General features: G+C 61.4%; 2 protein-coding genes across 15 annotated transcripts in view; both read right to left on the reverse strand.

The window, feature by feature from the left end:
• Positions 1 to 11,680: 11,680 nt before the first annotated feature.
• On the reverse strand, positions 11,681 to 17,511 carry STAC3 (SH3 and cysteine rich domain 3). Its single transcript, XM_075525381.1, is given in 14 exon segments — positions 11,681 to 12,932; positions 13,209 to 13,346; positions 13,593 to 13,644; positions 14,176 to 14,279; positions 14,424 to 14,473; positions 14,787 to 14,853; positions 14,976 to 15,073; positions 15,154 to 15,229; positions 15,495 to 15,592; positions 15,747 to 16,008; positions 16,419 to 16,485; positions 17,280 to 17,332; positions 17,334 to 17,432; positions 17,434 to 17,511. Coding segments are annotated over 14 exon segments (1,326 nt in total). The 5' UTR covers positions 17,497 to 17,511; the 3' UTR covers positions 11,681 to 12,833.
• A 974-nt stretch (positions 17,512 to 18,485) lies between these two features.
• R3HDM2 (R3H domain containing 2) overlaps positions 18,486 to 23,012 on the reverse strand; it is a 61,981-nt gene continuing 57,454 nt past the window's right edge. For 13 of the 14 annotated variants that reach the window (XM_075525675.1, XM_075525676.1, XM_075525665.1 and 10 more), the window contains 5 exons: positions 22,908 to 23,008; positions 21,942 to 22,111; positions 21,613 to 21,757; positions 21,425 to 21,525; positions 20,779 to 20,886 (listed from right to left, as the gene is read on the reverse strand). In XM_075525675.1, coding sequence (XP_075381790.1) covers positions 20,794 to 20,886; positions 21,425 to 21,525; positions 21,613 to 21,757; positions 21,942 to 22,111; positions 22,908 to 23,008 — 610 coding nt within the window. In that variant the 3' untranslated portion in view covers positions 20,779 to 20,793. Of the gene's footprint in view, positions 19,188 to 20,778; positions 20,887 to 21,424; positions 21,526 to 21,612; positions 21,758 to 21,941; positions 22,112 to 22,907; positions 23,009 to 23,012 lie in introns of those variants that run through there. The other variant, XM_075525678.1, reaches the window with a different exon arrangement.

A 23,012-nucleotide genomic window follows, 5' to 3' on the forward strand; every position in this document is an offset into this window, starting at 1 on the left:
CAAGGCAAGCTCCTAACTCCCTGCAGAAAAGCCCAGGACTTCTAGAGATGGCAGCGGGATTCCCTGCCCACAAAGCCCAGCTGCCTCCATGCTCATTAATGACTGTAATTAAGAGACAGTTTAATTCTGTGCCGTGCTTCCCTCTTCCGTGGTGATTACAGTGTGTGCCCTGCTGCTCAGGAGCCCTCCTGGGTAGGCTGCCTGCAGCCCCACGGGAGCGGCCGTCACGACAGGCTCAGCCCTGCAGTGCACTGGGGAGGGCTCCGGCGTGTTCTTCTCCCCGGTCCCGTCCCCCTGAGGGAGACACAATAAATACCAGCAAATAGACACTGCCGGAGCTTCTTCTCTTTCATGGCTGTCCCTGCCTGGCACCATGCAGACCTGATGGGTCAGCGCTTTTGGGGAAGAACAAGACAGCCCACAAATACTTCCTAGAAAGAAAAGAATTACAGCAGCTGACCTCAGGAAGCATGCACGCACATGGACACACACCTGCAAATGCAGAGCTACACGTATGTACACATCTAGGCAGCTCTGCACTCATACACACATGTGTGCACAGAGACACAGCCCTGCCTGAACAGCTACACATACATGTGCGTGGACACCTGTGCACACAGATGCACACACGTGCACACGTCCCAACAGGTGTGCATGAACATATACATTCCTTTATAAGCAGACATACGCTTGCACACATGTGCGCACACAAGCATGCATGGCGAGGTGCATGCTCACACACGTGCCAGTGCAGTCCCTGGCCCCATACAAGGGCTATGGGGAGCTGCCCCTGCAGGGTGGGGAGCTGAAAAGACAAATGGGGTGGGGGGGCTGGAGAGAGCCGCTGGGCCTTGGTGTCTCCACTCGCAGCTGCTGTGGCGGGTTATTTTACAACCACTCCAAAAATATTATTCAAGATGAAGGAGAATCACGGCTGCTGCGAGCAAGCGCAGGGCCGTCGCGGGGAATTTATCATTCTGAATTGGGTGCCCCCCCCCCCCGCAACGCTGCGGTGATGAAGTGCTTCATTAATGGGAGATGCTGCGGCTTGGGGCTGAACGTGCCTGCACCTGAGCATGCCGTTTCCTCTGGCTCCCAGCCTTAGCACTCAGCCCTCCTGTCCCCATGCAGCCTCCCCAGCCACCCAAACAGCCTCCCATCTCCACAGAACACCCCCCCCCCCATTGCATAGGCCACTGCCCCACAGTTCACAACCTCCCCACAGCCTCCCTGGCCACACAGCTGGCACCCATTGCTTGCACCCCCCGACCAGCCCTGGGAGAAACAGCCCCAAACCCTCCCCTGATGGTGACACAGAGTCATCCCTCGCTGCTAACGGGGACCTTTCCCTCGTTAAGACTCTGCTCATACTGAAGCTGTAAATCTCACTGGCTTTTGGCGGGGCGCAATGGAAACCATCATAAAAAATTCATACCAACTAAAGCAAACAAACAATAAACAAACAGCCAATAATTAAATGGTGAATTAACGGGATATATTTCATAGCCCCACAGAGCCATGCTACGGGACGAGCCCCAGCATGGGGAGAAGGGGCTGGATCCTGGGGGGACCTGGCTCCTCCCGGGGAGAGAAGGGCATTCCTGGCCCTGCCGGGCTGCTGCCCAGGACCCCTCGCCTGGGCCCAAGCACAGCCACACTGGGGGGCACGAGTGGCCCTGCAGGGGCTAGTGAGACTGGGCAGCACTAGCAGCTCCATGAAGGGCATCACGTGGCAGCACTATTGTGACACATCGTGATGACTTGCACAGCCAGATAATGGTGGAGCAACCACAGCCTTCCTCCCCACCAGACTGCTATGTGCATGCAGGGCTGGGATTGTCCCACATCCCCTCACTTTGAGGTAGCGTATGATGTCATGCCCACCCCATGATGTCACTGATCTCTATGACATCACAGTCCCCTCCTTGCTCCTGCCCTGGCTGTAATGTGCCTCTGAGCATGCCTGCCTACCAGCACCCAGGAGCTGGCCCTGGTACCACCCATCATGCAGCATGGGCACACATCATTTGTAACTGGCACCTTCATGTAAAGGGCTATTATCATCCTAATCCCCCCCATTAATCGCGGGGCGCTGTGTGATGAGCACCAGGAGAGCCTGTCTCTGACCCACAACTGCTGCAGGATGCAGGGGTGACACCAGCCTAATACCTTGTGACTCTGACCCCCCCCCCCCCGGTAATGCTGCAAAAGGTGGACGAGATGACACCCTTCCTTGTCCCCTCCTCAGGGAGCCAGCACCCCAGTGCAAGGAAGGAGCTGCTCTCCCTTGGCCTTTCCTGGTTCCAGAGCCGCCAGTGCAAGCAGCGTGCTGGGTCCTGGGAAAGGAGGGATGTCCCCCACCACAGCCCCACGACCGCAGAGGGCAGGGGCTGCAGGACAGGAGCCCTGGCTGGGGGTTTTGGGGAGGCGGGGGGGGGGGGGGGAGGTCAGCTCTTCCACGGCTGCTGTCGCACCAGGAGGCGTTTCCTGGAACCGACCCTGCAATTAACCACCGACTTGGCCCCATCCCGCAATATTGATTTTTTTTTCCATAATTCTCTGAAGAAAAGCCCAAGCCCGGAGCTGCGATTTCCAAAGCCTGTTTTATAAATAACTGGGGTCACCAGCTGCCAATTGCTGTAATACTGCCTTGATACAATTTAATAAACATAATAGCCTCTTCCTTCATTGTGACAAAGATTCTGGTGGGGACAGAGCTGCGCCGAGCAGAGGAACACACGGCTGAGACACACGCGCACATACGGCTGAGACATGCATGCACATGGCAGACATGCATGCACACGGAAGAGAGACAAGGATGCACATGGCTGAGACATGCATGCACATCTGCTACACATGTGCACATGGCTGAGACATGCATGCACACAGCTGAGACATGCACACACATCTGAGACGTGTGCACGTCTGAGATGCACACACAGCTGAGACATACAAGCACATGGCTGAGACATGCATGCACATCTGATACACATGTGCACATGGCTGAGGCACACGTGCACACAGCTGACACACGCGTGCACACGGCTGAGACGTGTGCACGGGGCAAGGTGGGAACACGTCCCTGCGGGGATACGCTGCCTGGCCGCAGCCACGGGGCCGCCACCGACAGAACACGCGCCGTCCCCGCGCGCGAAGGTGTGTGCTCGTGGACGGGCATCCCCCACGCCAGGCACGCGTGTGTACGCGCGCGCACGTGCCCGCGGGGCCGCCGTCCTGTGCGGGGCCGCCCCGGGGCCTCCGGGAGGGCTGTGGCTCCCTCTCGTGGCCGCGGCGCGAGTCGGGCCGGCGGGAACTGGGGACCGGGACCGGGACCGGGCTGTCCCCGCTGCTGGTGCCGGCCCCGGCAACTGCCGTGTGCCGCGGAAGAGCCCGGCGGCGCGGGCGCCAGCAGCGCTGGTTCGCGGGCGGAGGGACAGCCCGTGGCTCCCGCCATGCCCCCTGCCTGCTGCCGCCGCTGCCACCCACCGTGCGGGGCCCTGGGAGACGGCCGCGGCACATGGACCCTCCTGCAGACACAGCCCTCAAGGGACCGCCCGCAGAGCCGCTGTGGTCCCACTCAGCAAGGTCCAGGGAGCCAGTCCAATACCAGGGCCAAGGACCCCAGCCTCCCAGGGCAGCACTGGAGAGCCTGGGTGCCCTGCCAGAGCCCCGTAGCTCCAGACATGGAGTGGGGGCTTCTGGGCTTGGGGAGCACCCTCTGCACCACAAGCAGGTCCAGGTCCTGTCTCCCACATCCTGGGGGCCCGTGCCGAGCGCCCAGCAGCTGTCCCCTCTCCAGCTCCCCATCTCCCACCCCCAGACCTGCTGACTGATGCCAGAGACTCCAAAATCAATTCCCATCCCCGCCAGGACACAGCGAGAAGGCGACAAATCACGGCTGCTGCTCCGCAGCCCCAGCGCCTCATTTTTCTTGCTGAACTCCATAATAAGAAATCAATGGCAGACACTGCACTCCTGATGCATCTCCCCTGGGACAGGTGGCAGCAGGTCCTCACAACCCCCCCCCCCCCCAAACTCTCAGGTCCCCTCGCCAGGCCCCAGCTCTGGTGGGGCCCACAGTGCAGGGCAGCTCCCTCCTCACTTGCAGACCCTGCCCCTTCCCTGGCTCCCCAAAGGCTCCCCACTGCCCAGCTGCCAGGTACGCTCAGCCCCACGGCGTTGATTCCCACCCACGGCGCAGAACCCTGAGTGCCCTGGCCAGCAATCCACCCCGTCCTGTTGCAGCCTCCAAGGTGACTGTGAGGACTGGGGAGCCCAAACGGGTCCCCACAGTGTCGGGGGGAGGGGCAAACCCAGCCTGGAGTGGAGTGTAACAGGAAGGCACCCGGCAGGCTCTTTGCCCAGGCCTGCAGCACCAAAAGGATAGGGCGAGCGGGTGGGAAGGACCCAGGCGTCCTGCGGGCACACATTTGGGGGGGCACGGAGCTGCTGTCACGCGGCAGCTCCAGCAGCTGCAGAAGGGCCTGGGCTGGGGAGAGCCGCTCCAATTAGCTGTAATCGCGCTTCCCCGCGGTGCCTGACACCGAAAAACCTACATAATTACCAGCAGCGACAGGGAAGGCAGGACCAGGCGCTCGTGCTTAATTGAGTGTTTACAGCCCGGGGGGATGGGGTGGGGTGGCAATAACAGCTCTACAGGAAAGCACACATGCACACCACCCCCCCCACCCCCCCCACCCCACCCCCCCGCCACAGAAGACACGGGGGGTAGGAGGGAGAGTACAGCCCCATCCCTTTGTGGCAGGGTTTGCTCTGTCCTCGCACCCCTCCCCAGGGCGTCCCCGTCCCTGTCCCCAGATAGACAGGACAGGTAGCCCCTGCCACCACCACCACCAGCAGCCCTCGAGCTCGTAGTTGACTTGCAAATGCAGCCGCAGGAGCTGGAGGTCTTGCTCCTGTCAGCCAGGCTGAAATCCCCGGGGCCAGCTGCAGGGCGTCACCACATCCAGACGTGCCCCAGAGGCGGGGATGGGGCATGGGGACACCTGCCCAAGGTCCAGGTCCTCCTGCCGGGGGGGGAAGACACGATCCCAGAGGGATGGCCAGGTTTTGGGGCTGGAAGGGTCACACCAAGGAAGGGTGACCTGTGAAGAAGTGACAGGCACCACACCCCATCCTGCAGCTGACACCAACCTGCCCACACTGTGCCACCAGCCCTGGCAGACAAAGCTCCTACCCAGCTGTTTTCTCCTTGTTAATTTTTCATGAGCGTGATGATAATTCTGCTCACCGCGTTGCCACGGACCCCATAACAATGAGCCATGGTGCTACCCCCGGGCCAGGCAGCACCGGCATCGGGAGACAGCCGGGGCCAGAGGTCTCCAAAGGGGGCACAGCCAGGGCTCTCCCCGCTGCACCCGTTCCCTGGTGGGCCCCTGCCTCCAGAATGAGAATGTGCTCCTGTGTTGGCGTGCACGGGGGCCCCACACACAGGGTATGCACGCGGGCACACACATGCTGACACGCATGGGAGGATGCACAGGAATAAGCACACACAGAGACATACGTGGAAATACAGGCACAGCGATATGTGCATGGAGGCGCGCACCTAGAAGTGCACGTGTGTGCATGACACACCTCCCCCCCCCCCCCCCCAACCTGCCGGCCTGGAGGCCTTGCACTCTGGAGGAGCCAGAGCTGACGTCTTCCCTGCCCTTCGCTCTCTTCCTACCATGTCCAGAAACAACCTGTGGGATGGGGCAACTGGGTCAGAAAAGTGCTGTTTTCCATATCCCGCAACTAGGGACACCTGGGAGGTGGGGTGGGGGGAGTGGGGTGCACCGACGTCCCCCTGCCACCCAGTAAAGGCACTTGGGCAGAATCCAGGTATCGGAACCCCGTCCCAGCAGACAGTGCCCGGCAGCCCTGTGGCTGTATGGCACTCGCACGCCACAGCGCACTGGCAGGCGGTGCTCAGCAAGGGACCCCAAAGTAGGGCTTGGGAGGGAGAGGAGGGGGGCAGACAGCTTTCTGCCATACCAAGTCCTGCCCACCCGGATGTCTGCCACTTTCTGATGTGCCCAACCAGAATCACTAATTCCAATAAACCCAGGCTAGATTAATTTTCATTTCCCCATGCAAATCAGTGCTAATTAGGATGGATTTAGTTCACATCACCGGGGCTGTGGGGACAGACACTGCACACGGTCGGCACTCCCCAGCCAGGCTTTGGGGTGTTTCATCCTCAGTTAATGATTGGGAAGGGCGGACCCCACAGTCTGGAGGTCAGGAGCCAGGGTGGGGGCAGCAGGTAAGCAGGGATTGCTCCAAAATGCCTCCTCCCTCTGACCATGCTCAGCCCCAGCACAGGATCCCTGTGCTGGCCAGCATCCCCCCCCCCGCCCCCTCACCAGGACATCCCCCACGCTGGAGCCAAATCTGCCCCTTCCAGGTGTCCCCTGCAAGAGCCGATCGCTGCCCCCGATTAATGCCCATGGGGGGCCACAGAGGTAATGAGCAAAGCTGATGGGGCAAACACGGGTGCCAGGGAGAAGAGGGGGGGATCTCGCCACCCAAGGACTTGGGCCCGTCAGGGGCTGGGGCTGGAGCGAGGAGCCGCTGGTTTGCACGGCAGCGACAGGCGGTGGCAGGGGGTCCCTGGGGGCCCCTCTTCACTAGCAGCCCTTTAAATGCAGATGGAGGTCTGGTCTGGAGCCTGGGCTGCCTTGCACTGGGGAGCAGGTGATGGTCCCAGCACTGGCCCGGCTGGGAGAGGCCGGCAGCACCCAGCAGGATGCAACCGTCCCCGGATGCCTGGGGTCTGCCCTGCTCTGCAGTGGGGCAGGTGACAGCACAGACCCCCAGCTCTTTCAGACTCTGCCTGTGCCTCCTCCCTTGCCAAATATTTAACTAATTAACGCTGCCCGCAGGCTCCTGTTTACGCAGCTTGTTGTTTAGCCAAGAAGGACTCCTGGCTGCCTCAGAGCAAAGATGGTGCAAACTGCAAACAGGACCCTCAGGCACAAAGCTGAACCCCCTAGAAGGGCTGGGGCACCTGGGCTGTACCCGTTGCTGCCTGCCATACACGGCTGAACCCCCGCCCAGCACTCCACAGCCCACAGGTGAGACCAGCCCTGTCCCACCGAGCACCATGCAGCCCCCAGGCCCTGGGGCACATGCATGCTGCCTTGCCCCTGGGAGAGGCTCCCCGCCCCCAGCCTCTGTGGGTGGGACAGACACCAGCACCATCCCCTGTGCCATGCACCCATGCTCTGGCTGCAGCCCCCTTTTGCCCCTGGCTCTGCTGCCCCCTGAAATCTGGCTTTCCTGGTGCCTCTTGCTCCCACCTCACAGCCCAAGGGCCCCAAACTCCTCTGCACCCCCAAGCATCCCTGAGCAACACTATCTTCCTCTGCAGCACCAGAGAGGCTGGGGCAGCCTGGAGCAGGGGCAGCAGGGGGGCACTGTCCAGCTGCACCCCACACCCTCATCTTTATGCCCTTAGCTGAGTGAGTGGGGTGTTCACAGCACTGGGAGGTCAGGGGCCCCTGTGGCGATCCCTGGGTGGGGGAAGGCAATGCAAACGGCCCTGGTGCCATCCCCTGTCTCCAAGGGGTGCAGCCTGAATGGGGGGACAGCCCCAGAGACAGGACGCTGGTACCATCGGCTCTCACTCAGCGGGCATGGGTGCCAGAGCAAGAGCTTGCACTCCCAGCCCCCCCAGCTGTGCTTAGGGGCAGAGAGATGCTGGGGGCTGTGGAAGGCACCGTGCTGTGCCATGCTGTGGGGGACCATGTAGCACAGCTCGGGGTCTAGGCAGGCTGTGAGGCCAGAGACAGTGTGACAAACAGCCAGAGGCACTGCCTGCCTCCTGCCCTCATTAAATCCCCCCTAATGAGCTCAGCACTGAGCCCTGGGGCCCAGCTGGACTCAGAGCTGGTCATTACTGCTGACAAGGACCTGTCAAAGTGGGAGATGTGGTGTGTGTCCCTCCCCCATGCACAGCACAGCCAGCAGGGGCACACTGGGGGGGGGGCGGGCAGGCACCACAGACCTGGGGACACCTACCCCCCAAACCTTGCCAGCTCCCCTTGGGCCCTTCCCCCTCCAAGCCAAGCGGGAAGATAAGTGTGACCCCCCCCCCCAGGTGCCGGTGCAGGATGGGCCCCCTCTCATTGCCCATACTGTTGCTTGGGAATGGGGTGAGACTCATGATGTAGGCAACTGTGTGGGGACCCTGGGGCTCCCCTTGCAGCACCGCTGGGGCCAAAGGGAGACTGGGGAAGGAAGAAAGAGGCACAAGGAGAGAGTGCAGGCAGCCCCAAAGAGAGAGGCATTGGGCCAGGTGGGAGACAGCAATGGCACAGTGCTGATCGAGGGTGGAAGGGAGCTCTGGACAGGAGGGCAGGGCTGTGGGACAGGACTGCTGCCAAGCCCTGGATTTCCCCCTCCAAGCTCCTCTCTCAGGACCCGCCTGGAGTGGGAAAGATGGAAGAGGATGACGAGCACAGCCCCCCTGCCGCTCGAATCCCCAAGCAGAGCTGCTCCTTCCCGGGAGCACCCTGGCACAGATAAGGAGCCCCCAATGATCCCCAGGGCACGTTTAATCTGGGACAGGACAGTTATTGGATAAATACCATGAATATGTAAATTGCATTTATGCTGATTTATGGCTGGGGGGGCAGGTGGGGAGGGGAAATGGTTTAGTTTAGTTTAATGCATTTATTTCCGTGCCTGAAGATGGAGAACAATCTCTGAGCGCTGCATCTGGCAAGCCAGAAGAGATGATTCAGGCAGAGCCACGCAGATGGGAGCACCCTGGAGCCAGGCTGGACGTGAGGGGCCTCATCTGTGGGGACAAGAGGTGGCCAGGCTATGGGGTGCAGCACCTCGACACCTCCACCTCCCACCGCACTCCCTGGGGCTCACTGTCCTTGTGTGCACCCCAGAAGGGGTGCACAGGAGACAGGTGCCCCCATCCCTTCCATACCAGTGCTGCTCCCCTGGGATGATGTATGGATCCGGCACAAGACCAGTGGTATTTAAATTACTTTCTGGGCCTTGCAAAGACTCCTGACCTTTTACGAGATGCAGAGAGAAATTGAGGTGATTAATCTGGCAGGTCAGGGTGGCTCCTCCACTCTGACATTCCATATGTGTTACATGGGTTGGGGTGGGTGGCAGACCCCTTCATATAAACCAGCTGCAGAGGATTTAGCAGTGAGATGCTGAGCATCCCCATGCTGGCAGAGTCACAGCCCCTCACAACCAGGCTGGGGGCACCAGGAACAGGAAATACATGAGCAAGACCAAACCCTCAACTTCTGCTCAGCAGCCATACACCTGGTGGGCGTGCACCCCAGTGCCTCTGGAGCATGTGTTGCCCTGAGCACACGCACCCGTGCCCACACCAGGAGAGTGTGCAGCAAGTGGCCCTCGTGGCTGGACAGAAGCAGACACGGCCACCCAGCACCACCCATCCTCCCCACGCAGGAAGACTGTGGCACTCCCAAGCCATTGCCCATCAGGTGCAAATGACTCTCCCCACCTCTGCTTGCCCCTCGCATCTCACCTGCCATAGAGCTGCACCCGCCGCGGGGAAGGAGGAGGGCAGCAGGGGACTGGGCTGTACCCAGCCGGAGAGACACTGCAAGGAGCACCTGGGCAGCCGGGATGCACATGGTGGAGCTGGGAAGGGGGAAGGGATTCACCTCTTAATTTCCTATTAACTGCTGATCAATCCAATTAGATCCTGCATGTAATGAAGGCCATCTGCTTGGTAGGGCTGGGCCCCAGCACTCCATCCCCATCCCAAAGCATGTGCTATCCTGTGCAGCTGCTGAAGTCCATGAGCACTGGCAGGGAAGGGGTCTGGGGATGGGAGGCTGATGAAAGGGGTTTTACCCAATTTTCCAGATGACTCTAATGAAGTTGTTCTCTTCAGCTGTTAAATTAGCTGGAACCCTCCCCCCTTCCCTGGGTGCTTCCCCCCCTTCCCCTCCCTACTTCTCAGATGCAGCAAATCAGCTTCCAGCCCTCCCCCCCCCCCCCCCCGCCCGCCCGCAGAGCTCTGCAAATAAATAAATAGATGGTCCCAGTAAAATTAACCATATGAGGAGCTGCAAATGAGGTGGAAAATTTTAATGGTTCGGCATTTAAAAGCTGTCTGACAGGAGACAAGGACGTGAGCGATCAGGAAGGAAACAGTCCTGGGAGCTGTGTATTGCCCCCCCTGCCCCCACCCCCCAATTTCTGTTATTCTCTGCTGCCCTACAGCAGCAGATCTCCCAGCCGGTGCTTGAGATGCTGGGACAGGGAGACGATCCCCAATGTGGAGATCAGGCATCTGCACCCCTGCCCCCATGTCCCCCAGCCAGCACCAGACTGCAGCAGCCTCTGGGACACCTCTAGGGCCAGGAGACACCGCACCCCCCGGCCCTTCGTGGTGCCAGCGGGACCTGGCAGAGGTTGACCTGGGCTAAGCCAGGTGGGTCAGGACTAGCAGGTGACTGGGGCCGAGGGCCATAAACTCCCTAACTGGCTGGCAGCAAGCCCCTGGGGGAAGGGATCCAGGGACGAGTGGTGCCCCCTTCCCTGCTCCACCACCAGGAGCTGCTCCTGCTCCGGGGCACCAGCAGCCCCGGCACAGCCCACTTGGCCAAAGAAGGTGGGAGCCAGAGCCCCTCTAACGCCGCGGGGGAAGCAGAGCCATCTCTCTGCCCCCACCCCGGCGTCGCTCCCGCCACCCCATCACTCCAGCGGAGATGCGGCCCCGTCAGCGCAGCCCCTGCGTGGACCCCTCGATGCATTTCTATCTCCTGATGATTCTGCAGGCAGCGGCGGCGGGGAGGGAGGGGGCAGCGCGGCCGGGACCGGGGGGCCGCGCGGCTGGGGAAGCACGGCAGCCCCTCCCCACGCCCCTGCCGGGGGTCTCCCTGGGGCAGCCCTGCTGGCGGGGCGCTGTGGCCCGGGGCAGGGCTGCGGGACCGGCGTGCTCCCCCCGCCCCGGGAGGGGCCGGCAGCACCTGGACGCCCTCCTGGGGGGCTGGGCTGGGGAGGGGGACCTGCTCTGCCCTTGAGTTCCCCCGGGCCCTCCCCAGCTCGTCAGCGAGGGCCCGGACATGAATGTTCATAGCAGTGGCGGCGGGTGACAAGGACAGGGCTCGCGCCGCCTGCGCGGCCCCGGCTGGCGGTGGGGGACAGGCAGCGACCCCCGGCCCCGGCCCGTCGCGCACCGTCGCACGGGAAGCGGGGGGGGGAGCACCCGCAAAAGCAACGGGGGTGGCGGGAGCCGCGGGGGGGGGCCTCCCCCCGGCACGGGGTGGGAGCTGCCCCAGGGGCTCGCGGGGGGGCGTCGGCGGGCGCTGTCCCGCGAGCCGTCCGCGAGGGGGCGCCGCGGCTTCCCCCGCCCCGCCGGGTCATTTGCATATCTTTGCATACGGCGAGGCCGCACGGCGCGTCAGCAGCGCCCCCGCCCGGCCTGCGGCGGGGCCCGAGGGGCCGGGGCAGCCGCCCGAGCGCACCGAGACCGGTGCCCAGAGCCCCGCGGCGCGGCCGGCCCCGCCGAAGGCTGCGGCCGCCCGGCGGGACCCGCGCCGGCGCGTTCCACGGCGATCGCGACCTCGCTGCGGCAGACGCCGTTACTGGGTGGCCGGGCCGGGCCGCCCCGTCCCACGGCTGCCCGTCACCATGGCGACGGGCGGCGCGCGGTACCGGCCCCCGTCGCCGTGGTTACCGCCCTGCCCACCCCCGCGGCCCCGTTTCCGGCCCGTCGCCGTGGTTACCGCCGGCGTCACGGCTCCGGGACGTCACGGGCGGCGCGCGCAGCCGCCTCCGCCGGGCCGCCCTCGCCCCCTCCGCTCCGGCCCCGGCCCGAGCACCCCGCCGCGGCAGCGGGATCGGCGAGGGGCCCGCCCCGGGGCGGGCGCTCCCCGGCCGCGCCGCCCGCCCGGGCACCTGTTCCTGGCTCGGCGCTCGCCCCCTGCGTTCCAAGGACTCGTCCTGTCCCTGGGCCCCGTCACCTGTCGCCCGCGACCCCTATTCGGGCCCCGCCGGGCCCAGCGCCAGCGCTCGGCACCGCGGGGCGGCCCGCGCTGAGGGCGGGGCGGCCCCGGCCCCCCAGGGGATGCGGGCCGGGAGAACGGGGTGTGTGTGTGTGTCTCCTGCCCCCTTCCCCTCATGCCGCCCGTGCCCGGCTGAGACCCGGTCGGCTCCGTGCATGTATGGCTGCTCGGAACAGCCTTCGGCTGTGGGGGCCCCACGCGGGGTCCCGGGTGCCGTGGTGGGGTGGGGGAGGGTGGGTTGTACATGCACACGTGTGCACATCCACGTGGGCAAGGCACAGGCGTGTGCTGCACCGGGTGTCACACGAAGCAGGAAAGCACCGGCGCAGCCTCCTGGCCTGGTCCGCAGCTGGGGCCACTGGCAGCCCCCCCCGACCGCCCCCCAGGAAATCCAAACCAGGGAGAGCTCAGGGTCGGGGAGCAGACGTGTATTGCCAAAACACAGGATGACACAGCTCAGAGCAGCGGGACAGGGCCGCACTGACAGCCCCGAGGCACCCAGCACCCACCACCTCAGGCAGTGGGGGGTGGGTGGCCTCCAAAGTGAGTCTGGGGGCACCCCCCCTCCTTGCACCCACTGTCTCTGAAGGCACCAAAAACCCCATGGGGGAAACAGCCCAAGAGGCACCTCCCACACCCCAGCCTGCTCCAGTCCTGGCGGCGATGGTCCCCACTGGAGACCCCATTGCTGCAGGCATCAGGGATGGGGGTGCCTGCCATCCTCATCCCCATCCCTGCCCAGCTCTGGCAGCTCCCTGCAGCCAGGGTCCATCTGTCCCCCTGGCTGGGGGCCCTGGGACGCTGCCCTGCTCAGATCTCCTGGAGGAAGTCCACGGGGAAGAGCCCCACTTTGCGGCCAGTGTAGACTTTCACGTAGCCATTCACCTCCTCACCCTTCTGCACCACGATCTGGGGGCGAGAGGAGTGCAGGTGAGACTGCCAGGGCCCCGCAGAGCAGCGGGAAGGAGGCAACCCCCAGGCAGGGGGCGGGGGCTGGGCAGAGCAGGTCTCGTCCAAGGGTCTGGGGGAGGTGGGCAGTGTGGGGACAGTAATGCAGGTCAGGGCAGGTGGGGTACAGCAGGGTGCCAGGGCAGCCATGATGGGTGGGGGCCTGGGGGGAGGCTGGCCAGAGATGCAGGTGGGGACTGGAGGACCATGGGCTGTGACCATGTGGTCCCGTCTCACCTGATCCTTCTTAAGCGTGATCTGCCCGATCTCCCGGTTGCCCACGAAGGAGCGCGTCACCTTGTGCACCCGCTCGCCTGCCCGCACCCGGATGATGAAGTTAGGAGGGAAGTAGCCAATTTTTTCACCGATCTTCCCCTGAAAGAAGTCAGTGGATGGGCGCGAGGTGGAGGTTGGAGCCAATCTGTATGATCCCCAGATCCCCCCATGACAAGCAGCCTGCAGGTTGTGGGTTGGCATGAGGACACAGCAGATTTAGGGGGCTGTGTCCCCATTAGAGTGCAATTTGCATTCCCAGCTGACCCTGCTGACCCTGCAATTTGCTCTCCCTTTGCTTTAAGCTCTGCATCTTTCCCCTCTATGCTTGTAGGGCACCAGCCTTACCCGCCACCACTCCTCATTGGAGTCATCGACCACCGTGATCTTCTCCCCTGGCCTGCGAAGGGAAGGAAGGGGTCAGTGTTGAGAGGGGGCAGGGACCCCCCGCCATGGGAGACCCTGAGGTTGGCAAGGAAAATTGCCCTTCCTACAGCACCAGCTCCTAGAGCCTGGTGTCAGGGGAGGTCAAGGAATGCACACAGCCTGCAGGCTCAGGGACAGACAGGTCCTGTACGTGAACAGCTCAGCCTCAAGTGTGGGGTGCAAGAAATCAGTGGAACCACATCAAGACAAACACCAGAAGCCCTGGAAATGAGGCTTGTGCCCAAAGCCTGGGAGCTAGGAGAGCTGGCTCAGCGAGAGCCAGGGCTCCCGCTCGATGTGTTGGGGCAGGCAGAAAAGCCACAAAACCCCAACCACAGCCAGCATGGCTCTAATTTCTGCCCTCATTCATTCATTCATTCATTCACAGACCCTTCCTGGCCGCGAGAGCCTCATTGTTGAGGTGAAGAATTCTCCCCCTCCCCACTGGACACCCCACATCCTTCCCCTCATCACCCCTGTGCCCGCTACATGGCTGGGAACTTACGGGAAATCCAGGTCATCTTTCTCCAGGGCTTTGAAGCGATAAAGTGCCACAAAATAGTGAGACTGCAGATAGCCACCACGAATCCCTGGCTGTGGCTTCTTGTTCTAGGGGTGGAGGAAAGAGGGGTTCAGGGCCCCAGAGAGGCTGAGGACAGTCCCAGGGAGCCCAGCAGGGAGATCCCTGAAGCCTCTGCCCACGCTGCTCCAAGGCCAGGGGCCTTTGGGGCGTAGGGTGAGGATGATGGCTACCTTGTCATCTGTTGGGCTCTTCTCGGTCTTCTTGTCCCCTTCAGAGGTGGCTGGAAATGGGAGGAGGGAGGTTACATCTCTCCTGGTACTGCCCCCCCGTCCCGGGACCAGCCTCCGCCAAGGATCTCCTGTGCTCAGGTCAATGATGGGAAGCAGAGAGAACCCCAGGGTGGAGACCTGAACTGAAGACCCCCTTTCTGCAGGGCAAAACCCACCCTGGTGGGCCCCCCAAGTACAGTCTCCCCATCAGGTCCCTCCCTGCCCCATGCTTGTGGCCGGAGCTCAGTGCCCTGCCCTCCCCCTCCCCCCCCCAGTTCCTTGGCCCCTGCACGCAGCCAGCCCTGCCGTGGTTGCAGCACTCACCGCCCTCGGTTTTGCCCACTGCTGGCTTTGCGGCCTCTGGTTCCTCATCCATCATAGCAGCCAAAGGCTGCAAGGCAGAGAGCTGTCAGGGGGTGCAGAGCGGGCAGGGAGGTGGGGGTGGCAAGGGGGTGCAGGCTGTGGTGCCAGGACCCTTGGGCATTTGGAGTGACAGGCCAACATTGCACTCACGTTTTTCTTGTCATCCTGCCCTTTCTTGCGCTCCTTGTTGGCCATAATGACGCCCGTCCGCAGGGTCTCGAACACGGGGTCGCTCCTGTTGGCTGCCGCTGGGGCACAGGGATGGTGAGAGGGGTTCAGCTACAGGACGTGAGGAGATGGGGCACCTCGGCGTGGGGACAGTACTTACAGAGCAGCTCCTTGACGCAGGCGTATTGCTGGTCACTGTAGAGGGGTGAGCTGTACGCCCGGCGAAACCCTGGGGGCTGGAAGGCAAGAGGAGGTCAGAGCATCAACCACCACCCAGACCCGTGGGCCCTCCTGTGAGAACCGAGGGGGGAACGGGTGGATGCTGGGGACCCGAGGATGACCACCCAGCAGGGGTGGGTCCCCCCCTCAGAGCCAGGAAGAGAGGTGTGTAATGGCACCTGCGTCATGCCCACAGGGACCGAGCCGGCCGCTCCCTGCCGCGGTGCTTTGGTCTTCCCTGTGAGGAGGTGCCCCAAGCTTGGGGCCAGTGGGAACACTCACGATTTTGCCGAAGCAGCGCTGCATCTCCACATAGGACTGGCAGTGGTGGTGGATGTTGGTTTTGCAGTTCTTGCACCTCAGGCCAAATTTGTTGTTGACTGGCGGGGGGGGGGGGGGGGGTGCGGAGGGGTGGAAAGGAGAGGCAATGTGACACTGCAGCTGTGGGGACGGCTGGGCTGGAGCCCTCGCCAGCCTTGGCCCCCAGCCCTCGCCCTGACCATGGCCCCCAGCCCCAGCACCCTCAGGACTCACGGACAATCATGCGGGCACAAACATCACAGAACTTGGGCTTTTTGAAGTAATGATCTTTGAACTTGTGGGGTTTGTCATTGACAAGTTTCTGGGGCTCGGGAGGGGGCTCAGGCTCCTCCTCCTCTTCCTCCTCTTCCTCCTCCTCATAGATGTAGTAGATGGGTCCCCCTGAGGGGCTGACCAGCTCCCCATTGGGCTGTGGCTCTGGCGCTGTCTCCTCCTTGGGCTTTCGCTGGAAAAGTTGCTTCAGCTTCTGTAGCTGCTGGGGCAGGAGAGGATGCATTGCACGCAGCAGGCGTGTGGGGTGAGGCAGGCAGGCAGGCAGAGAAGCCGGTGCCTGGCTCCCCGCCCCTTTGCTCTGACCTAGAGACTCCTTCTTCCCCAAGTGGGAGGAGACCGAAGGCATCCTGGGGCAGAAATGCTGTGAGGATGGGAACCCTTCTCCCAGCCCCGTGAGGTCCCCACAAAAGGAGAAACTGACTCCTGAGCACCGTATGGATGTGGGCACCCTGAGGAAAAGCCAAGCTGGGAAATGGCCACCCAGTGCCCTCCTGGATCAGCATCCCACCAGGCATCCCTGGCCCCACAAAGACTCCTGGGGCTGAGGCAGAGACAATGCTAGAAAAGTGGCTTCCCCCACCCACCCAAGCTGCCCTGTGGGCACCCACTTACCCGGCTCTTGGGTTTCCCACCTGAAGCAGGTGAAGCTGGTGGCTCTGGCACTTCCTTCTCTGTCATGCTATGAGGGGAAAAGAAAGACATCACGTTGGCTGGGGCTGTTCCAACTGCAGCTGCCCAGTGGGGGCAGGAACAGCCAGACCTTGCTGGATGGGAAGCATCTTCCAAACCAGTGCCTCCCTCTGCCCCAGCACTACCACCTCCTGCTACCCCGCCTGTAGCTCCTGCCCCAGCAAGGGCCAGTTCTGCTGCGGATGAGTCCCGGGGCCCTGGGGTACCCACTGGGCCCTGCTGCCAGGCTGGAGAACGGCAGGCTCCCAGCCCAGTGTGCCCAGCACTGCTGCTTGCTTGGTGGACATGGTGCCAAGTGCTGCAAGCCAGACGCTGGGCTACCTGCACGTGTCCATCTCTGTCTAGACATCTCCATCTCATGATTAAACTGCAAATGGTGCCACTCCTGGCCCCCTAGGACAAACATGCTTATGACGCTGTCTGGCATCACCGCACAGCCCTGCTTTCTTCTCCAGAGAAACCCTGTGCTACCATGGTGGCAGGATCTGCTCCTGCATCCCCCAAAATCAAGCCTGATTCCACCTTTGACTGTCAACCATCCCCACAGTCCTTCTACCCAGACATCACTATTTTTGGTGATACCTAACATGACCCCCCCCCGTGCCCTGTGGAAACCAACCAGGATGACCATCAGGGAAACAGTGATGGGGGCTGGTGAGCCCTGGGGCAAGGGGTGCTGCAGAAGCAAAGAGCCCTTGAGTCTTGCAGCAACGTGGGTGGAGCAGGGGCCCACGGGGGTCAGTGGCCACAGTAAGGGGGAGCCGCGCATGGAAACACACTTACGCTGTGTTTGGAGCTCTCGTCCTGCGATGAAAAACCCCGCAAAGGGTGGCCGATGTTGGGGCCCCGTTGGCTGCGGAGCCCCCAGCCCTCCGTGCTGGGTGCGCAGCGAGGGGGGGCAGCTGCCCCAGTCCCGTGGAGCGCGGGAGTGACAGGCCAGAGGGGAACCGACAGCTGAGCGCTGGCGGAGGCTGACGCCGAGAAATTGGAGCCCATGCATGAGCCAGGAGGGGAGCAGGGTGGAGAGGAGCCACTAGCTATTTGCGTTAGTGGGTTGCTGGGCGTGCCAGAGGCCCACCCACCCCCTGGTATGGGGCAGCAGCAGAGCCAGGGGACACCAAGTGCTCCAGCCTTGATGTCTCGTTTGCTCTCGCATTTGAGGCCCCTGCAGCTGGGAGGGGAAAAGGAGAGTGGCAGCAGTAGGGTCTCTCCTGGGGCAGCTCTCATGGCTGCCCCATACCCTCTGGCAGCAAATCCCGCTGGTCTGCTCTCCACTGAGACAGAGAGCTGCCACGGAGGAGAGAGCTGGGGTCCCCATTGCTATCATGCTGCCCTGCAGTGGGTGCCAGGTGCCTGGAGCTGGACAGGCACCCCAGCGCCAGAGTCCCTGGACCTACGTCCCTGCCAGGCTGTGGGGCAGGAGTTCGCACCAACGAGCCCACCCCTTCCAGGCAGCTCTTACCTCTCCACTTGCACCTGCTCTTGAAGGTAGCATCCAGATGCTGCAAGAGGCTCCAGCTGTTGTGTGCAATGCCATGGTGAGGGTGGTGCAGGCCCAATTCCTGTACCCACAGGGCAGGAGGACACAGTGATACCTGCACCTATCAGCTCGAGGGCTGCTCCCCTGTAATCAGGAGGAATATGTTGCTTCCTGGCAGGTATACAGCTGGGGACACCCCACGCCACCATTCTTGCCATTGCACAGCTGCATGGGGCCAACAGCTGGGAAAAGAGGCTATGAATATCTGACGGGGGGCACGAGCCCCAGGTCAAAGTGCTCAGCGCTCCTCTCCCAGTCTCAGCTCCCAGCCTTGGCAAGCCATGAGCTCGCAGCCCTTGTACATGCCAAGCATGGGGGAAGGACCTGGGCAGGAACACATCCTCCTGTGAGTGCCCCTTCTGCTCCCTGGCTGCCATCTCACCCTGAAGATGCAGCACAGACAGCCCCTTGCACTAGTACTGGCAGAGAATGGGAAAGCAGCATTGAAGTGATGGACAAGTTTTCTTTTTATATTTAAAAACAACCCCCCAAATAAAATAAAACCAAAAATACCCCCCAAATAATAATCAGATTAAATAAAATGTGCAGTGAACATACCAATCAACACCTGTATGTGCGGTTCAATACAGTGCTTAACAAAACAATATACACAGGGTAAGGTGGGTGGGCACGGGCATCACTCCAAAAATAATAATAATAATTAAAAAAAATCAATTTCTTGTCTCTTAATTATGTCCATATAAATATATCCAGGAAGGAGGGTGAGAGGAAGGGAGGGCAGAAAGGAAAAGAGAAGGCAGAGGGAAGTGCCCGCAGTCCAGTGTACTCTGTGCCCATGCGTGAGCCCTACTGTGAGCTTGCACGCTCCAGCACCCGCAAGTCGTAGTTCTTTTTGGCCACACGCAGCTTGAAGCGGCTGAGGGAGTTGTTGAGGCGGAGGGAGGCATTCTGGGCAGCCAGCGGGCTGGGGAACACGGCCACGATGGTGTATAAGGCAGCAAGGTCACCGTGTCTGCCGTTCTCTGGAGTCCCATTGTTGTCCCCGCCGCCCCCATCTCCACGGCGCCCCTGAGTCTCTTTGAGCCACTGGATTTTGGCACCAGCCATGGCGAGCTGGGTGAAGAGCTTGTCAGCCTCTGTCCGTGTGATGCCCTCGGGCAGGTCTGTCACCTCCAGCACTCGGCCCAGCACTGCAGTGGAAAGACAGTACGTGTTAGCGGCAGCAGATTCTTGGGTGGCAACAGCACGGTGAGAGCTGATGCGTGCGCCCCTCACCCGCTCTGGGGTCGGAGCAGTCACCTCTACTTCGCCCATGAAAGCAGCGCTTTGCTAAGCTGCCCCCACATTAGGAAGGTATTTTTTTAAGCCAGTCACTTCTTCCCCCTCAAGCTGCCCCTACCATGCCCCATCCTGGTCCCCACATGGCCTGCTTCAGGAAGAGACTGGTATTTCCCATTTGCCCAGGGCTCCAGCAACACCAAGTCCTCCTTGCTTCCTTTGGCTGGGCTTGGCTTTTCAGTTAGGGCTTTCCCAGGTGCTCTGCCCCATCTTCCTATGCTGATCCTTGGGTACCAGGATTGGGAGCTAATCCAGCTCTCCTGCCCTCTGTCCCTGGAAGGGAGAAAGACAGGCTGCACCCCCAGAGGATGTCGACATGTGTGGATCCTGATTGTGACACTGCCCTGTGTGCTTCACCCACCGTGAGGATCCCCTTGTGTGCCCAAGCCAGTGTCATGCCAACCTCTTTGCCTCTGCTCTGTGGTACCCAAACACTTCTGCTGCTTCCTGGCTCCAGCCCTGCCTTTTGGGCTTAGCGGAGGGCTGGCTGAACGGATTCTTTGCTAATATTAACGTGGCATGTAATGAACATGCCAGCCGCAGGGAGGGGGGCAGCTCTCCAGCAAGCAGCTCTTAAAGGGCCCCCTGCAACCTGCTGCTGTTGTTGGTGACATGGAGGTGACATGGGGGACAAGTCTGAAGCCTCCAGAGAGCCAGTGAAGACTGCCTCCCTTCCAGGCTGTCTGGCTCATGCCCAACTAGCAAGTCTTGTATTGCTGTGGGGAGAAGCCAGACATGTGCCTCTCCTTCCCTCCCTGATGACCAAGTGGAGACCCCCACCAGGGTGAGGAACAGGGCGTCCCTTCCCTTTTGGAGAGAAATGATCCACTGGGCATTTCAGCCCTCACAGCCACCCCTGGAAGATCCCAAAGCCCTTTACAAAGATGAGGGCTCTGCAGCTCCCAGCCCCACTAGGAAATGGACGCATGAGAGGGAAGGGTCACTTGGGAAGGCAATGGTGGGAACAAGATCTCAGGGGTCTGGACACTCACTTTCTGCTGACAAAGAGGAATAAAATCCCAGGAGTTCTGCCAGCTCCACCCACTCCATCATTTCAACCCTCACAGAGGCAGGAATAGGGTCCAGGTGTCCTGGTGCTCATCACTGACTCTCCAACAATTTCTCCCCACTCTTCCTCAAAAGCTTTGCTCAGTGCAGGCAGCGTTTACTGGGCTCCTGAGCAACCCCTGTCCTCCCACCTCCCAACGGGCACAGCTGACTGGGACTGGCTCTGCTTACCCCCCCAAGCCAGGCCTCATAGGGGCTGTGGGGGGTGCGTGTTTGTGTGCGTGGGGGAGGTGGCGGCAGGCAGGAACTCCTCTCCACAACCACCCCCAGCAATGGGTTCTGTGGGATGCTGGTGTGGGCAGAGGTGGCATCTGGAGTCTCTGCCAATGCCAACTACGCCCATGCAGTGGGGACTAATCAGAGGGCAAAGGGGGAACTGCTTGAGGAAGGTCACTTGCCTACATCACTTGTCCCAAGGTCAGTGGATGCTGACTTGAGGGCCTGTCTCTTGCTCCGGTTTCCATGTTTCATTCCAGTCTGCCCCTTAAAGAATAAAAATGGTAGCGTGTCACCTTGAGGAGACACTGTGGCCTCACAGTGCCCACAGAGCATCCTGGGAGGAGGGGGGGAAGACCAAACTTGACTAGGCCATGGCTGTGAAGGGGAATGAAGACACCTGGATGAATCTCGCACGCCCTGGCACCTTTGAGGTAGCAACGGGCTTGAGTAAGTTAGATGAGATCAAGGCACAGCCATGGTTCCAGGACACTCAAAGGACTTGGGGCCGACACTGCTTCTGGGCAAAGCTGGGAGCAGGATGAAATTTTAGCCCAGTGCCAGGCTCCAGGGAAATCCATTTACAATGGCAGCTCTGCTGGATGGATGGCAAGAGCGTGGGGTAGGCAGCCTGCTGCCTAATCAAGGGGTATCCAAGCACAGGGCAAGGTGTGAGACTCGCTTCTTAACTACTCCTGGGCCCTGCCCAGAGAGGGGTTGTCTGGGGGAAGGGGAGCGGGGAGCTCTTGCTCTGCTCCCAGGACAGTGAAAGGGTGGGTAGGTGGGGGGTTGGCCCCAGTTTTACCTGGTGTGCATTGTAGTTGGGCTGGTTGTGGAGCAGTGGTGGGGGACAGATGGACAGATTATACTGCAGCGGCTGGCCCAGCAGTGAGTAGCGCCCATCACCTGCAAAAAGGAAGCAAATGTTTGTAGGGGTCTGAAGAAATCACAGGAAAGACCCAGCCCTGTGCTGGCCCCAGTCCTTCCCCTTACCTTGTGCCGGGCCCATGGGCCGGGGGAACTGCGTGAGGACAGGGAGGGGGCTCAGCCCCGTGCAGACACTGTTGAGGTTGGTGACAGGAGACGGCGTCGGGGATTGGGTGGGGGACGTGATGGGGCTGTTCAGCTGGGTGCTGGCCTGGGGAAGGGAGAGCGTTAGACAGCCCCAATGCTTGTGACCAGTCCCACACCTGTCTCACCACCATGGGACGAGCCCACCCCCATCTCCCAGCCCATCCAGACAGCATGGACGCTGGGGTCCTCTCTCTCCCGCCAGGCTGCTCCCAAAAGATGAGCTGCCTTCTTCCCAGTCCTCTCAATACCTGAGCACTGGTGTCTGGGTTGTACAGGTCTCCTGGCTTCTGCCCCCGCTGGTCCAGGCTGTAGTACTTACAGTGGCTCCACTGCACCACAGGGGGATTCTGGGGGGCCTGGGGGCCATTGGGTACATTCAGCTGCATCACAACCACGCCAGGGCCTGACGGAGACACCCCTGGGGAGAGATGACAGCAGCAGTATTGCCCAGGCTCTGCGCGCTGCTGCTGCTGCTTGCTGTGGGACAAGAGGCAGCCTGCCTGTCTGTGCAACTTTGCACTCTTCCCTACAACACCCCCTCCGTACTCTCTCCTCTGCCACTCCTGCCTGCCCAGGTAGGCTGAAAAAAGGCCCCGCCAAGACCTGGTCGGGATCCCTCTCTGATATCACAGCTTACATCAGAGACTGAGGATTTTTAATCCAGGAGAAATGCGAGCAGAGGGGACAAGCTGAAGGCAACTCGGGTGACCTCTCTCAGCATCACAGCAAAACTTCAGGCAAAGGATCTAATCACAGAGCCGGGTGCAGAGCTCGAGTATCCCGGTTCCAGCTCTGGCACCAATTCACCAGGCCCCAGCTCACTTTACTGCAGCTGGGACAGGATGCAGGAATCCTGATGCTCCTCTCATCCACAGTGCTCCCTGGTCCCACGAGCTGCCCTGGTGACACTAAGCCGCGTTGCCAGCAGAGGGAGTCCGTAGCCCACGGCAGCTCCCGCTAACCCGCGCCTACCCGGCCTGCCCACCACGGCACGGAGATGCCTGGCACAGGCCAGCATCAGCCTGGAGCAAAGTTGCTGTGCCACGTACTGATAATTCCCAGCGGGCCGTGGGACGGGTAAGACTAAGGAAACCCACTGCACAGATGCTGCCAGACTTGGCTGTGAATTGACAGCTCTGTTCACTGCAGCCCCTACAAAACCTGATCCAATCTGTGCAGAATCAGTGCCAACCCTGACCGGTGGCCCCTCTTACCTGAATACTGCTGCTGCATCTGTGGTGGGCTGCAGGGTGATGGGGACTGTGGCATCTGATACTGTTCAGAGCCAGGTGGCTGAAGGAACCCCACCGAAGGGCTGT

The sequence above is a fragment of the Mycteria americana genome, chromosome 26, assembly GCF_035582795.1.
Source record: "Mycteria americana isolate JAX WOST 10 ecotype Jacksonville Zoo and Gardens chromosome 26, USCA_MyAme_1.0, whole genome shotgun sequence".
Classification (NCBI taxonomy): Eukaryota; Metazoa; Chordata; class Aves; order Ciconiiformes; family Ciconiidae; genus Mycteria; species Mycteria americana.